General features: G+C 39.3%; 1 protein-coding gene across 2 annotated transcripts in view; it reads right to left on the reverse strand.

The window, feature by feature from the left end:
* LOC105551762 (protein LTV1 homolog) overlaps positions 1–17448 on the reverse strand; it is an 89606-nt gene that overhangs the window by 66167 nt on the left and 5991 nt on the right. The window contains exons 4-11 of one of the 2 annotated variants that reach the window (XM_011997158.1): positions 16555–16642; positions 10196–10337; positions 9640–9895; positions 7098–7225; positions 5628–5767; positions 4977–5029; positions 4586–4786; positions 4056–4454 (exon numbers count right to left, since the gene is read on the reverse strand). In XM_011997158.1, coding sequence (XP_011852548.1) covers positions 4344–4454; positions 4586–4786; positions 4977–5029; positions 5628–5767; positions 7098–7225; positions 9640–9895; positions 10196–10337; positions 16555–16642 — 1119 coding nt within the window. In that variant the 3' untranslated portion in view covers positions 4056–4343. Of the gene's footprint in view, positions 1–3303; positions 4455–4585; positions 4787–4976; positions 5030–5627; positions 5768–7097; positions 7226–9639; positions 9896–10195; positions 10338–16554; positions 16643–17448 lie in introns of those variants that run through there. The other variant, XM_011997159.1, reaches the window with a different exon arrangement.

Genomic DNA, 17448 nt, shown 5'->3' on the forward strand with positions numbered 1-17448 from the left:
TTCTCAGTATGATAGTTAGGCACCACAACCAAAGAGCAACCAGTCGAGGTTTGAGGTGTGTGATTAAAGAAACAGATGTGTTGAAGGCTATCATGACTAACATATTCACTGCCTTCATAATCTCAAGATAGTATATTCAAGGAAGTCCTGGCTCCCATTTTGTTCTACACTTGGCATGTTTGGCCACATTCTAATAAAGTGCCTGCTCTCCCTTCCATATCCTGATCTCTAGATCAGTTGGAGACACTCATTTCACCCCACAGGAAGGTTCTGCATTGATCTTGAGAGGTCAGGGTGAGTTTAGAAGCAGAAAATATAAAACAAGAATACAATCCTTTAAGCATATTTCTGCTCATCCTGGATGCCTAAACTGTGACTTGTTCCCTAAACTCACTCATCACCTTGCTCACTGACATCTAAACATGGGTTCCTGTAAACTCTAGAAGTCGAAGTCAGACCCAGGGACTGTTCACAGTTCATCTTCCCTAGGAAGCTTTCATCTAATTGGTAGCAAATACTGCCCTCAAAAAGCTAGGTTTGTTTTTTTCAGTTGTCAAAATGAAAAAAGGTGTTGTGTTTAGGGATACTATACAAGTAGCTTTAAAAAAGAAGGAAATACTTAATGCAGGTTGAGTATCCCTTATCCAAAATGCTTGGGACCAGAAGTGTTGCAGATTTTTTTTTTTTCAGATTTTGGAACAAGATATCATGGGGATGGAACCCAAGTCTAAACACTTTATTTCAGATGTCACCTTATACACACAGCCTGAAAGTAATTTTATGCAATATTTTAAATAATTTTGTGCATGAAACAAAGCTTGTATTAAGTACTTATGCGTGGTGTTTTTTATTTGTTGTCTCACATTGGTACTCAACGTTTTGGATTTTGGATTAGAGATGTTCAACTTGCATGACAGCTGGATTACCTGAGGGCAAAGAGTGACATGAAATCAAGGATGGATTCACTGGGGACTTCTATGTTGTATTTCTTAACTTGAACAGTGGCCCTGTGTTTGCTTTAAACATTCTCCTGTAAGCTTCACAATAAAAATGCAAGGCCATTAGAATTTCTACCTTCTCTGCCCTTTAACTGGAAAAAGACTGATAAAGCATAGCAATCTCAACCCACGTGAAGTAACATAAAAGTATTGAAAACATAACAGTAAAGTTACAAGAGGTTAGAGTTCTTTCAAGTGAGGTGACTTGATGACATCACAATGGAGGTGTAGATACAGGGCATCACAGGTAATACACATAAGCGGTAACTGCACTTCAGACACTTAGACTTGTAAAGTAAGAGTACAAATGGTCCTCAACTTATGATGGTTCAACTTCACAATTTTTCCATGATGGTGAGAAAGCAGTATGTATTCAGTAGAAAGTGGTACAATCCTCTCTCATGATGCTGGGCGGCAGTGGCGAGCCACTGCTCCCAGCCAGCCACGTGATCACGAGGGCAAACTGGTAACTCTACAGCGTACTGTTATTGCCAGATGATTTTGCACAACTGTGGGCTAATGGAAAGTATTCTGAGCAAGTTTAAGGTAGGCTAGGCTGAACTATGATATTCAGTAGGTTAAGTATAGTAAATGCATTTTTGACTTACCATGTTTTCAGCTTATGGTGGGTTTATCAGGGCATAATCCCACCATGAGTCAAGGAGCATCTGTGGTACCACAATATCCAGGTGGTTTCAACACCAGTCACAGGCAGTGCTTAAACAAAATAGGTGGGCCGGGTGCTGGTGGCTCATGCCTGAAATCCTAGCACTTTGGGAGGCTGAGGCGGACAGATCACAAGGTCAAGAGTTCGAGACCAGCCTGGCCAACATGGTGAAACCCTGTCTCTAAGAATACGAAAGTTAGCCGGGCGTGGTGGCGCACACCTGTAATCCCAGCTGCTCGGGAGGCTGAGGGAGGAGAATCATTTGAACCCGGAAGTTGCAGGCTGCAGTGAGCTGAGATTGCACCACTGCACTCCAGCCTGGGTGACAGAGCAAGACTCCATCTTGGCAAAAAAAAAGAAAAAACAAAAAAGGTTTAAGATACAAATTCTTCAACATTTTGCCCCCTGCCTGGGATCTCTTAGGCCTTTCTCTCCTCCCTAACCCCAGTGAGTCTAGGCCCTGCTATGGTTTTCTCCACATTTAATTCTTTTCTGAAATCTTTCCCATGTATCTATTCATCCATACACTACTTTGTGACTGTATACTGAATGCCAGGCACCGTTCCAGACCTGAGGATAAAGCAATAAATAAAACACTGTGCCTTCAGGGTTTGTCCTGCAAGAGGAGACTGAAAACCAGTTCTGTGTGTCAACAGAGGTTGTGGAGAACATAACCCAGGGAGGGCAGGTCAAGGATGCAAGGGAGGGATGCAGGCAGTATTTTTAAATACAAGCTCAGGGAATAGCCTATAGTGAAGGTGACAGCTGAGCACCAACCATGAGGAAGGTCTGTCTGTAGTGAGAGCACTTCCAGGGAACAGCAAGTACCAAGATTCTCATTTAAAGTGGTACTTACCACAACAGTGATAGTATTGCCAGTTACATTTCGTTGGACCTATCCTGCCTCCTCAGACCATGTGGCTCCTGAAGGCAAAAACCCTCTGATCTCTTGGGCTCCCAACATTTAACACGGAGCTTTTATGATCAGTTCCCAATCATCATTTATAGATTTTTAGACAACAAAGATATCAGAAAACTCATTTAAAGTATCATGAATTTGTTCTTCAGAATAAATTTAAAATATTTAAGTTTGGAGTATAATCTGCCTAAATCACAATATGTTTCATCAAGACTCATGGCCTAGTCTTTTTCTCTTAATTGCAAAATATATAATATATGGATTTAAACAAAGTGAAGTAAAGTTAGCACCTCATAACACAGAATTTCAGTAACATGACAAAGGAACATCCAATGCCTATAAGACTCTTGCTGTTTTTGAGAATCTTCAGTTGAGACAGCTATCAAAATACATGGCCAATCCTTTTAGTACTTACGTTCTCAATACTGACATAAACCATCATCTGACCCTTTACTTCACAGGCTGGCATTTAAACACATTCTCTCCAGTATCCTACTTCTGCAATGACAAGCTCCAGTTAAGATTTTTTTCTAGCCTGTGTTGGTAGAATACCTAATGCCATCAGTTTTGACAACTCTTTAAAAATCCTACAGTACTTAGATTTAAACAGATCACACATGGTAGAACAAGCTAATACCTACCAGCTTTGGAAAAACCATAAGCAAATGATTACAGATGAAGGCAGTTTTCTAATAATTTAGATATCAAGTGCAGCTCACCTGCCAAAAATGGTTCTGCCCCAGCCATTCTGTTCCTAACTCAGAGCAACAGTGTTCACAGATTTTTACAGCTTAGTCTAGATAACAACATACTAGACAAGAACATAAACCAGGGCCACTAATCTGTTGCAAGAAGTCACAGTTTACCAAATAATCAACAACTGTGATGATGTCATTGCCTAAACCTTGAAAAAGTTTGAACCAGTTAAAACAAAAATCAACTCATCAAAAACAGGGAAAGTTTTCAACTATGTATTTTAATCAAGTATGAACGGTTCCAAGGATTAACTAATGTTGAAAAGGCAAACTCTCCAGTTTAAACTGAAATAAATACATCTGATTTTGAACTAGGGACTCATTGAAGCTAAATAAGTTTTCTTATTTCCTTGACTATTCTGTTTCCTGCCTTCACTGTTCCTAAATCCCAAAAGCAAGTCATCCAGTAATATAACAGGAAATATGAATCTTAAGAACCTTAACATTCAGTTTTACCACCCTTTTGAAATAGTCTTTTGTATACAGCAAGGGAAAACTTAGCTTCCTAACAGTGGAAACTTCTCAGAAAAACTCATCTTACACTAAACAGAATAAAGTCAGCATTTCAAAATTGAGTTTAACCAGGCCACTTTTCTATTTACAGCAAATTAAACCACGTAATTCCTGAAAAGGCATGGAGAGGATTCAAAGAAATATTTGAAAACATCTGCAAAAAACAACTATGACAACCATACAAATAAATGAATACAATTCCATTCAAGTTATGAAGATATTTTCCTTTAATTTATCCAAACATTTCACATTCATGAAGTCATTTATTTCAGAGCAAATGTAAGCTTAAAATATTAAAAATTAAAACATTACAGTATTTACAAGACAGCTGGCAGGGGACACTTGCTGGTATAAAAATAATACAAATACTGTATTTTCTTCTTATCTGCCAGTAAAATGGCAAACAGTTTTGTCTTTCTGAAGGTTCTAGTCAATGACTAAAGATAATGAAGAGTCCCTAATAAAGTGCCTTGCCCTGTATGCTCTACTGTCTATAGCTTTAGTCCCTCAACATTCTTCTTCAAGTTCTGCAGCTCTTTTTCTTGCCTTCTTTTCTCCAGTTTAAATGCTAACTTGTTAGCTTTCTTCTCCACTCTTCGTTCCTGTTGTAAGTACAAGAATATACTTGTATTACTCATATCTTTAACCTGATAACGGGCTGCTTTTACAAAATTCCCCTAATTTCCCCTCCACCAGCTCTTTGTAAATCTCACATTTGAAAAACATTTTTTACCTTGCGCTCTTCTTTGATAGCTTGCTTTCTTGCTCTTTTATCTTCTTTGCTTTCGTTTTTAGAACGTGGCTGGGTTGATACTTTAGGAAGGTCACTGCCATTAATCATCTGTATTCTTTCAGCTTGCTTTGCTGTGAGTCCTTGCTTTGGTAAGACATTGAGAGGTATTCCTGTTTTAGAAGATATTCGAATTTGTTTGGGCTGAAATACAGATAAAATGGTACTAGAGTTATTTCTCATTCCTATTAAAAAATAGCACATTAATGGCATACTGTTGCTGCTTTTCCTAATATCACTGCTAGCCACAAAGATAAAAAGTTACTGAGCGAAAATGTGCACTCTATTTTTTAGGCACTTCATCCTTCAAATAGCTTAGCACACTAGGACTTACCTTTGGTTGATACTTGATAAGCTGTGGATGGTTATATAAATTTGAGTATGTACCTAAAAAAACAAATAAAAGTCATGTATCAATAAGCACACTTTCAGTTCCACCAAGCATTACTGAATTCCTACTATACTTCTGACCTTGTGTTTTCATAGTGCAAAATAACATTAGAGTCTCTGATCAATGTTTTATAAATTGCTTACAACTCAATATTGGAATATTACTCTTTCCAAATAATTTTTCACAAATTTCCTAAAAGCGTAACTCTTATTAAAATATATGTATTTTTTCAAAGTTGATATATGTTTTTTTTTTTTTTTAGAGTTTCGCTCTTGTTGCCCAGGTTGGAGTACAATGGCGTGATCTCGGCTCACTGCAACCTCCACCTCCCGAGTTCAAGCTATTCTCCTGCCTCAGCCTCTCGAGTAACTGGGATTACAGGTGCCCGCCGCCATGCCTGGCTAATTTTTGTATTTTTAGTAGAGACGCGGTTTCACCATGTTGGCCAGGCTGGTCTTGAACTCCTGACATCAGGTGATCCACCTGCCTCAGCCTCCCAAAGTACTGGGATTACAGGCATGAGCCACCGCACCCAGACTAAAGTTGATATACTTTAATACTTTAAAATTACTATCATAAAGTGAATATACTTACTACAAATAGATTCACAATCCCACTTCTCTTTGGCTTCTTCAAGGACTACAGTAATCATTTCTTCCTCCTCAGACACATCAAACTCATTCATTGGCAGGTCTTGATCCTCCAAGGGTTCAAGAGTATTCAATTTTACACAACTTTTGGATGAGTTTTTAAAAGTGAAGACCGAGAGGGGGGAAAATGACCTCTTATTATACTATGTCACTAAAACTGCAATTTCTAGCTGTGGGAAAAAACCAGTGTTTTAAAATGCACATATTCCAGTGACCTATCTGTCATTTTCTGTCAAACTCTGTTCTACCCAGCCCTGCCTTTTCCCTCCAGTGAGTTTTGGATATTCACTTAGCTGATAGGAAGGTAACATCTACCTGTGTCTTTCCAAGGCAGCTTCCTAAGAAAACAGGTTTTTAAAGCCTAAAAAAGCATAACTCATCTGTCTCTGCGAAGTATTCAAATATTTTACTCAAACTATACAGCTCCTTGTCCTGCTATGGGATCTATATATTATAGTGATCATGGAACATCAGACCTTTCTAGCAGATTTGAACACTTCATCAGTTTCTCTCAGAGGAGAGTCACCTTGATGTGGATGCTGATTTGCCAAAATAACCAGCTGGTCAGTTCCTCTAATCTAGCTGGAGAGACAAATTCTTATCTTTCCGCGAGATGTAAATACCTACTTCTCAAAACACCTGGCATTTCAGAAAGAAGAAAAGAGCATATACTTGGAATAATTCTTCAGCCCAAAGACTAGAAATATCATCTTATTTCCCAAGGGGAATGTGTCCCTTTATTTCTTTAACTTTTAAGCAAAATAAAAGTAAAAAAAATTAAAAATGGGCTGGGCACGGTGGCTCACGCCTATAATCCCAGCACTTTGGGAGGCCGAGGCGGGCATATTACATGGGGTTGAGTTTGAGACCAGCCTGGCCAACATGGTGGAACCCTGTCTCTACTAAAAATACAAAAATTAGCTGGGCATGGCGGCATGCCCCTGTAATCACATCGGCTCAGGAGGCTGAGGCAGGAGAATCACCTGAACCTGGGAGGTGGAGGTTGCAGGTGAGCTGAGATCACACCACTACATTCCAGCCTGGGCAACAGAGCAAGACTCCATTTCAAAAAAAAAAAAAAAAAATTAAAAAACGAAACACATTCTACCACGACTCTTCTCAAGTCAAAGGTATGCAAAAAGTGGCCCCTCGTATATTCCCATTACATTCTACTTCAGAATGCTTAACACCAAAATGTAGGCAAAACAGATGAGCTATACATGAGCCAAAGTTTATGGAAAATGTACCACTTTTTTCCCCCCTCCTATCTTTTTTTTTCCTTTTTCATTTTCTTAATATGGATTTTGACTAGGTTAATTTTTTCCTCAATTCAGTTATACTATAGACCTTTCTTTGGAATTTTTTCTTTTTTAAAAAAAAGAACAGATAAACAAGGAAAGAAAAGTCACTGTACTTCTCTGCCTTTTCTTTATAGTAGTCATTCAAAACTTCCTGTAAGCGATTGCTGTCCACTTGAATAGAACCTTCCAATTCTGCATTATCCAGAGCTCCAATTTCATCATCATCATATTGCTCATAAAACTTGAATATAAACAGAGAAAAGATACCATGAAAAGCAAATGTACTCAGTAAGACTACATATTTAAAAATTTTTTTACATTAATTTTATTCTTACACAATAGTTATTTAGGTACTATCACAATTACCATTAAAATATTAGTAGGGATTTAATGCAATAGGATGTGGAAGATATTTCTGCTCAGTACTTTAAGACTTACATTTAGACTAAAAATAGGCTTCCATTTAACATGTAAATGAAAGGCATTATTCTACTTAGCTTGGAGAACAAAATGCTAGGCAGCACAGATTACATCAAAACATTTTTTAAGATACTTTTTCTTTTCTTTTTTTTTTAAAATATCTCACTGTCTCCAAGCCTGGAGTACAGTGGCGCGACCATAGTTCACTGCAGCCTCAAACTCTCAGGCTCAAGTGATCCTCCCTCCTCAGCCTCTGAAGCATTGGGACCACAGGCACATGCCACCACACCCAGCTACTTTATTTATTTTTGTTAATAGAAACAGGCTCTGCATTGCTCAAGACAGTCTCAAACTCCTGGGTTCAAGTGATCCACCTGTTTCAGCCTCCCACAGTTCTGGGATAATAGGCATGGGCCACTATGCCCAGCCTGAAGATATTTTCAAATTCCTTAGTTACGCAAACTAAAAGATTGTGCAACTGAAAATTCTCCCACTAATGTACATATTTCGTTCTTGTCTAGACAATAATTATTATATTATGCAAATGGTGTTGACACTGTTAAGCTTTGACAAAGAGTAAATGGGGGGGATACATCTCCTGAAGTGTGAGATGTGTAGCAACAATTTGCTTCTCCCTCAAGAGAAGAGGGAAAATAGTATTAGCTGAGAAGGTAGCAAGGTAAGAGCCTTTATTTTAGATTCACCTTGAAGGAAGCTATTCCTTTATTCATTTATCATTTATGGAACACTTTAAACTTCTACTACATGCCAAGACACCATTTTAGGCTTTTGGATGTATCCGTGAGCAAAATACAAAAAACTCTGTCCTTGGGGAATTCACATTCTAATCTGAGACAAATCTATATGACACACACAATAAAGATGCACAACATTAGACATGATGTTAGGAGGTGTTATGTGCTACAGAACAACAGCATAGGCGGGATTAAAAATCTTATAAACAGTCTATAGGTTGGGATCACAAACCCTGGAGCTAATCTGTTACAACAGAACCAAATACAGTATATGAAAATTCAAACTTTCAAAAGCATCTTATACTCTACTTCCATTATGTTCCTCAGTGTTAGTTATGTCTGAAAACTCCAGATGAGAAATGGAAAGAAATGGAATTTTGATGTGCTCAATGAGGCCAATACTTCAGAAATACAACATCTTACGGATTACTGTTGGAGAAACTGAGAATCAGGATGTCAGAATTCAAGGGGGACAATAAGAATGTTTGATCAGCCAACTCCTTTTGACCTATACACATTCTTTCCAGAATCAAAACTAGGGTGACTGGCCTCACAGAGTGCGTAAAGGGAAAACAACAATAAGTAGGGTGCTTTTATGCTCTGTTTTAATAAAGAGATACGTTGTTTTCAACACTCAAAAGTTTTAGCTTTGGGTCCCAATCTCTCTTTTTAAAAAAATTTAAAAAACAAAAAAACAAGGCACACAGCAAGGCGCCTAACATCTACTTAGCTCACAGGCGGATTGGCTGACTTGGCCAGAGGATGGTCCAGCTTCCAGATCCACCTCAACCCACTTGGCTTCATCAAGGTCCTGTACTGGATTGCTTCTATCTTTAGATTCACCTTGAAGGAAACTATTCCTTCATACATTTATCATTTATGGAACACTTTAAACTTCTACTACATGCCAAGACACCAGTTTAGGCTTTTGGATGTATCCGTGAGCAAAATACAAAAAACTCTCTGTCCTGGGGGAATTCACATTCTAATCTGAGACAAATCTATATGACACACACAATAAAGAAGCACAACATTAGACATGATGGGGGTTTTCAGGACCACTTCTTGGGGGTTTTAAGGGCCAAACAGAAACTCAAGTGAGTTGTCCTACCACAGTTACTGAGAATAAAACGATTACAACTACTTTTGGTTATCCATTCAGGTTGAATGAGACATCATTTGGGCCACCTCCAGGTGTAAGCATGTGATATAAATTGGAAAAGTCACATCCTCCTAGGCGATTACTCTTCTTCTGCACAGTTCTATGCTCCCTTTCCAGTCTTTGTGCTCCTGTACTGCACTGATACCCTTCTGCTTTATGCTGGCTACATGAACCTATAGCTGGATAGTTGTAAATATCCTATGATTGACTTTGTGGTTGGTGAGCACTTCAACCTGGGCTAAAGTTGACAGGTATTAAAAAATATATATATATATATCATAAGATAGTACTAAAGCATCCCTTATTTGGGGACCTTACCTTCTCAAACCTCTCATCATGTAGGGTCAGCTGTTCATTTCTCCTCATGACTGAGGAAGTCATCGAATACTCGGTGAAGCGACTTTTTGTTTCCTCACTCCAGAACAAGTGATCTGCTATAGCTCTGTGGGTTTTTCTGGGCACAGACATACGATCTTCATCTGACAATAGGCCTGCAGAGTCATAGTCATCACTGCTATCTCCCTTCTCATCATCCACATCTTCCCACTCGCTGTCCTCTTCATTTTCAGATTTCCTAAAGTAAAGGTCATAAATTACCTACCAAAACAACTTAAAAAGTAACAGAACAAAATCACTTTACACAAGTAAAACCAGAAGGTATTTCAGGAAAGGTTCTTGTCTAGGCAGGAGGGTGTCTGATCAACCCAGTTTGGTAGGAAAAGCAATAAATTTCACATTTTCTGCTCTAAAATACAGAAGTCTCAGATTAAATGCTCTTGAAGGTCTCTTCCAACTGTAACGTTCTATGGTTACCATCCCACTGAAGCAGTAACACTTAGGTCATCATCTCTGCTTTGAAACAAACCACACATACTGTATATCCCTTCCCTCTTCCTCTCCTGTTGACTTATTGGCCTGAAGAATAAAGTCATCCTCAAGCAGATTATCTGGATCATCAAAGTCAAAATCATCATCAAGAGCTGCAACAATGTCAGGATCAAAATCCAGTCGAGGTCCTAGAAGGAAAACAAAAATTGAGCAACAATTCCCAAGGTAGCAACAATTCATTCATATAAGGACCTATGATAGCAAGAGTCTATTAATATATTGAGGATAAAAGAATGATTAAGAACTAAGTTCAGTCTAGTGAAGAATAAAGAGTGATCATGCCAAGACAAAAAAAAAAAAAAAAAAAATGCTGCCTCAGCCCCAGTCAGGGACTTATAAATAAAACTCCCATCTCCCTGGGACAGAGCACCTGGGGGAAGGGGCGGCTGTGGGCGCAGCTCCAGCAGACTCAAACCTTCCTGCCTGCTGGCTCTGAAGACAGCAGCAGATCTCCCGGCACAGTGCTCGAGCTCTGCTAAGGGACAGACTGCCTCCTCAAGTGGGTCCCTGACCCCTATGCCTCCTGCCTGGGAGACACCTCCCATCAGGGGTCGACAGACACCTCACAGAGGAGAGCTCTGGTTGGCATCTGGTGGGTACCCCTCTGGGACAGAGCTTCCAGAGGAAGGAACAAGCAGCAATCTTTGCTGTTCTGCAGCCTCCGCTGGTGATACCCAGGCAAACAGGGACTGAAGTGGACCTCCAGCAAACTCCAGCAGATCTGCAGCAGAGTGGTCTGTTAGAAATAAACCTAACGGAAAGGAATAGCATCAACATCAACAAAAAGGACGTCCACACAGAAACCCCATCTGAAGGTCACCAACAACAAAGACTAAAGGTACAAAAATCCAAGAAGATGAGGAAAAACCAGCACAAAAAGGCTGAAAATTCCAAAAACCAGAATGCCTCTTCTCTTCAAAGGATCACACCTCCTCGCCAGCAAGGGAACAAAACTGGATGGAGAATGAGTTTGACGAACTGACAGAAGTATGCTTCAGGAGGTGGGTAATAACAAACTCCTCCGAGCTAAAGAAGCATGTCCTAACCCAATGCAAGGAAGTTAAAAACCTTGAAAAAAGGTTAGAGGAATTGCTAACTAGAATCACCAGTTTAGAGAAGAACATGAATGATGTGACGGAGCTGAAAAACACAGCAAGAGAACTTTGTGAAGCACACACAAATAACAATAGCCGAGTGGAAGAGAGGATATCAGCGATTGAAGATCAACTTAATGAAATAAAGCGTGAAGACAAGATTAGAGAAAAAAGAATGAAAAGGAATGAACAAAGCCTCCAAGAAATATGGGACTATGTGAAAAGACCAAACCTACGTTTGACTGATGTACCTGAAAGTGACGGGGAGAATGGAACCAAGCTATCCAGGAGAACTTCCCCAACCTAGCAAGGCAGGCCAACATTCAAATTCAGGAAATACAGAGAATGCCACAAAGATATTCCTTGAGAAGAGCAACCCCAAGACACATAATCGTCAGATTCACCAAGGCTGAAATGAAGAAAAAAATGTTAAGGGCAGCCAGAGACAAAGGTCAGGTTACCCACAAAGAGAAGCCCATCAGACTAACACCAGATCCCTCGGCAGAAACCCTACAAGCTAGAAGAGAGTGGGGGACAATACTCAACATTCTTAAAGTAAAGAATTTTCAACCCAGAATCTCATATCCAGCCAAACTAAGTTTCATAAGTGAAGGAGAAATAAAATCCTTTCCACACAAGCAAATGCTAAGAGATTTTGTCACCACCAGGCCTGCCTTACAAGAGCTCCTGAAGGAAGCACCAAATATGGAAAGGAAAAACTGGTACCAGCCACTGCAAAACATACCAAAGAGTAAAGACCATCAATACTATGAAGAAACTGCATCAAATAACACGCAAAATAACCAGCTAGCATCATAATGGCAGAATCAAACTAACACATTACAATATTAACCTTAAATGTAAATGGGCTAAATGCGCCAACTAAAAGACACAGATTGGCAAACTGGATAAAGAGTCAAGACCCATCAGTGTGCTGTATTCAGGAGACCCATCTCATGTGCAAAGACACATATAGACTCAAAATAAAGGAATGGAGGTTATTTACCAAGCAAATGGAAAGCAAAAAACAGCAAGGGTTGCAATCCTAATCTCTGATAAAACAGACTTTAAACCAACAAAGATAAAAAAACACAAAGAAGGGCATTACATAATGGTAAAGGGAATAATGCAACAAGAAAAGCTAACTATCCTAAATATATATGCACCTAATACGGGAGCACCCAGATTCATAAAGCATGTTCTAAGAGACCTACAAAGAGACTTAGACTCCCACATAATAATAATGGGAGACTTTAACACCCCATTGTCAATATTAGACAGATCAACGAGACAGAAAATTCACAGGGATCTTCAGGACTTGAACTCAGCTCTGGACCAAGTGGACCTTATAGACAGTGACATAACTCTCCACCCCAAATCAACAAAATATACATTCTTCTCAGCACCACATCGCACTTATCCTAAAATTGACCATATAACTGAAGTAAAACACTCCTCAGCAGATGCAAAAGAACGGAAATCGTAACAGTCTCTCAGACCACAGTGCAATCAAATTAGAACTCAGGATTAAGAAATCCACTCAAAATTGCACAACTACTTGGAAACTGAACAACCTGCTCCTGAATGACTACTGAGTAAATAACAAAATTAAGGTAGAAATAAATAAGTTCTTTGAAACCAATGAGAACAAAGATACAACATACCAGAATCTCTGGGACACAGCTAAAGCAATGTTTAGGGTGAAATTTATAGCACTAAACTCCCACAGGAGAAAGCAGGAAAGATCTAAAATCGACACCCTAACATCACAATTAAAAGAATTAGAGAAACAAGAGCAAACAAATATAAAACCTAGTAGAAGACAAGACATAACTAAAACACAGCAGAATTGAAGTAGATAGAGATACAAAAAAACCCTTCAAAAAAACCAATGAATCCAGGAGCTGGTGTTTTGAAAAGATCAACTGCTAGTCAGACTAATAAAAGAAGAAAAGAGAGAAGAATCAAATAGACACAACAAAAAATGATAAAGTGGATTTCACCACTGATCCCACAGAAATAAAAACTACCATCAGAGAATACTATATAACACCTCTATGCAAATAAACTAGAAAATTAGAAGAAATGGATAAATCCCTGGACATATACACCCTCCCAAGACTAAACCAGGAAGAAGTCGAATCCCTGAATAGACCAATAACAAGTTCTGAAATTAAGGCAGTAATAGCCTACCAACCAAAAGAGAAGCCCAGGACCAGACAGATTCACAGCCAAATTCCACCAGAGGTACAGAGAGGAGTTGGTACCATTCCTTCTGAAACTATTCCAAACAATAGAAAAAGAGGGACTCCTCCCTAACTCATTTTATGAGGCCAGCATCATCCTGATGCCAAAACCTGGTAGAGACACAACAAAAAAAGAAAATTTCAGGACAATATCCCTGATGAACATCAATGTGAAAATCGTCAATAAAAAACTGGCAGAACGAATCCAGCAGCATATCAAAAAGCTTATCCACCACAATCAAGTCGGCTTCATCCCTGGGATACAAGCCTGGTTCAACGTAATCCATTACATCAACAGAACCAATGACAAAAACCACATGATTATCTCAATAGACGCGGACAAGGCCTTCAATAAAATTCAACACCCCTTTCAAGCTAAAAACTCTCCATAAACTAGGTATTGATGGAACACATCTCAAAATAGTAAGAGCTATTTATGACAAACCCACAGCCAATATCATACTGAATGGGCAAAAGTTGGAAGCATTCCTTTGAAAATTGGCACAAGACAAGGATGCCCTCTCTCACCACTCCTATTCAACATAGTATTGGAAGTTCTGGAGGGCAATCAGGCAAGAGAAAGAAATAAAGGGTATTCAAATAGGAAGAGAGGAAGTCAAATTGTCTCTGTTTGCAGATGACATGACTGTCTATTTAGAAAACCCCATCATCTCAGCCCAAAATCTCCTTAAGCTGATAAGCAACTTCAGCAAAGTTGTATTCTCAGGATACAAAATCAATGTGCGAAAATCACAAGCATTCCTATACACCAATAATAGACAAACAGAGAGCCAAATCATGAGTGAACTCCCATTCACAATAGCTACAAAGAGAATAAAATAGGCATACAACTTACAAGGGATGTGAAGGACCTCTTAGAGGAGAACTACAAACCACTGCTCATTAGAGAAATGCAAATCAAAACCACAAGGAGATACCATCTCACGCCAGTTAGAATGGCAATCATTAAAAAGTCAGGAAACAACAGATTCTGGAGTGGATGTGGAGAAATAGGAACGCTTTTACATTGTTGGTGGGAGTGTAAATTAGTTCAACCATTGTGGAAGACAGTGTGGTGATTCCTCAAGGGTCCAGAACCAGAAACACCATTTGACCCAGCAATCCCATTACTGGGTATATACCCAAAGGATAATAAATCATTCTACTATAAAGACACATGCACAAGTAGGTTTACTGCAGCACTGTTCACAATAGCAAAGACTTGGAACCAGCTTAAATGTTCATCAATGATAGACTGGATAAAGAAAATGTGGCACATATACACCATGGAATACTATGCAGCCACAAAAAAGGATGAGTTCATGTCCTTTGCAGGGACATGGATGAAGCTGGAAACCATAATTCTCAGCAAACTAACACAGGAACAGAAAACCAAACACTGCATGCTCTTACTCATAACAGGGAGTTGAACAATTGAGAACACATGGACACAGGGAGGGGAACATCACACACTGGGACCTGTTGGGGGATGGGGGGGCTAGGGGAGGGACAGCATTAGGAGAAATGCCTAATGTAGATGATGGGTTGATGGATGCAGCAAACCACCATGACGTGTATACCTATGTAACAAACCTGCACATATATCCCAGGACTTAAAGTATAACTAAAAAAAAAAAAAAGAAAAAAGAAATGATGCTTCTCCTTTTAATATCCACTGGTAAAAATACTGTTCCATTATACATCTATAATGTTCAACCTTGTCTAGCATAATTCAAAGGTTTTGTCTGCAGGAAGAAACTGGGCTTTAAATTCACCTGTTAAAAGTAACTCAAATGAACAATTTTTAGACTGTTATACTTTCAGTCTTTTCTGACTATGAGATTTTAATAAATATCTACCTGTTTCTTCAGATATATTCTTCCATCTATAAAAATACTAGGCTGACTCTAGGCACACTGCTTAGGAGTTAGCCCGGCTCCACAAGGAGAAAATGAAAACAAACAACAACAACAAAACTCAAGTTCAAGACAAACTTTCAACTCCAAATTTATCATCTGACATGGCCTCCAACACCCTCTGCTACATGGCCATTGCTTAACCCTCCGGCCTCATTTCTTTTTAATCCATACCCTTCCTTCTGGGCCTGCTAAAATGTGTACAGTTACCTATATTCATGTTCTGTTGCCTTAGCACATACAGTCCACTGTCTGGAACATCCTCTTGTCCCCACCCCTCCCCTTCTTCTTCTATCTACCTAACTTTTACTTAAGAAACAAACTAGACATCACCTCCTTTAGAAAGCCTTGCTCAACTCTGTGAGGCTGGGTTTGGTACTCCTCACCCCACTAGTATTATCTATCTATACTGTAATTTACCATTTATTGTTTATTTTTCCCAAACGAGGTAAATTTTTGGGTCAGAGACTATGCTTTATTCTGTTTTAACCCAAAGCCCTGCCACACAGACAGCGGCAACTCAAAAATCTGTAGAATAAATTAATGAATGAATGTCACAGGACAGCTGTTAGTTAATAATTAAGGCAACTCAGGAGAAAATACCAACACCACTTCTGTGAACTTTTGTGTTTGTTCTGAAATACAATGTTGGTACTAAAAATTAAAAACAAACATTTTCCCCCAATATATGTGTAGATGGTAAAATGAACTTCTATAAAAATACCTGTATGCTCTTGGGAGAAACTCTGAAAGACAACAGATTATTTTGCAAAATTACACTACAAGTAATGAATAATGAACACCACTATGTTTGTAAGAGGTTACGTGAAGGTTACAATTCCCCTACTAGATTACCAAGAATAGTTTCCCCACTTTCCTCTCCAAACAGGAACTCAAAAGATGCAAGGATATGATGGTAGGAATACAAAAATACAAAGATCACACTCATCCCTTCCTAATAATCCCTGATCTGAATTCCAGACATATCTCAATTGTTTCAATACTTTAATGGGGATAGAAAAATCCTACACCATTTATGTTTTGCAAAATACATTTATCCACATAAAAAGATAAAGGAATTAAAAATACCTGAAACTGGAGCTGCTTTATTTAACAATCCAACATCTTCCTCAAACTCTGAAGCAAACACTGATGAAGGCAGCTTAATTCCAGTGCTCTTGAAAAAGAAATTGCACAATGGTTAGGTTTATTTGGAAATACTTCTTAACTAGTGTACTGGGTTGAAGTCCCCCCAAAATCAATGTCCATCCAGAACCTCAGACTGTGACCATATTTGAAATAGGGTCCTCTCTATAAGATGAGGTCTTACTGGACCATGGTCCTATAATGAGACCAACGAGGACAGAGACTCACAGGGGAGAATGCCATATGCAGATGACAGCAGACTGGAATGAGGCCTCTATAAGGCAAGGAACTCCAAGGAATGATCACTGGTAACCTTCAAAAGTTAGGAATGAGCCATGCAACAGCCTCTCCCTCTAAGTCCCCAAGAAAAAAACCAACCCTGCCGATACCTTCATTTCAAACTTCTGACCTCCAGAACCATGAAGGAAGAAATTTCTGTTGTTTTAAGTCACCTAGTTTGTGCTAATTTGTTACTGCAGTCCTAGGAAACTGTTACAACTACATTCTGTGTTCTCTCACCTGTGCTCCAGGTTGTATATATGTTAAACATGTGGCCGGGCGTGGTGGCTCACGCCTGTAATCCCAGCACTTTGGGAGGCCGAGGCGGGTGGATCACCTGAGGTCGGCAGTTCAAGACCAGCCTGACCAACATGGAGAAACCCCGTCTCTACTAAAAATACAAAATTAGCCAGGCATGGTGGCACATGCCTATAATCCCAGCTATTCGGGAGGCTGAGGCAGGAGAATCGCTTGAACCTGGGAGGCGGAGGTTGCGGTGAGCTGAGATCGCACCACTGCACTCCAGCCTGGGCAAAAAGAGCGAAACTCCATCTCAAA

Source organism: Mandrillus leucophaeus, unplaced genomic scaffold, assembly GCF_000951045.1.
Source record: "Mandrillus leucophaeus isolate KB7577 unplaced genomic scaffold, Mleu.le_1.0 Scaffold531, whole genome shotgun sequence".
NCBI lineage: Eukaryota > Metazoa > Chordata > Mammalia > Primates > Cercopithecidae > Mandrillus > Mandrillus leucophaeus.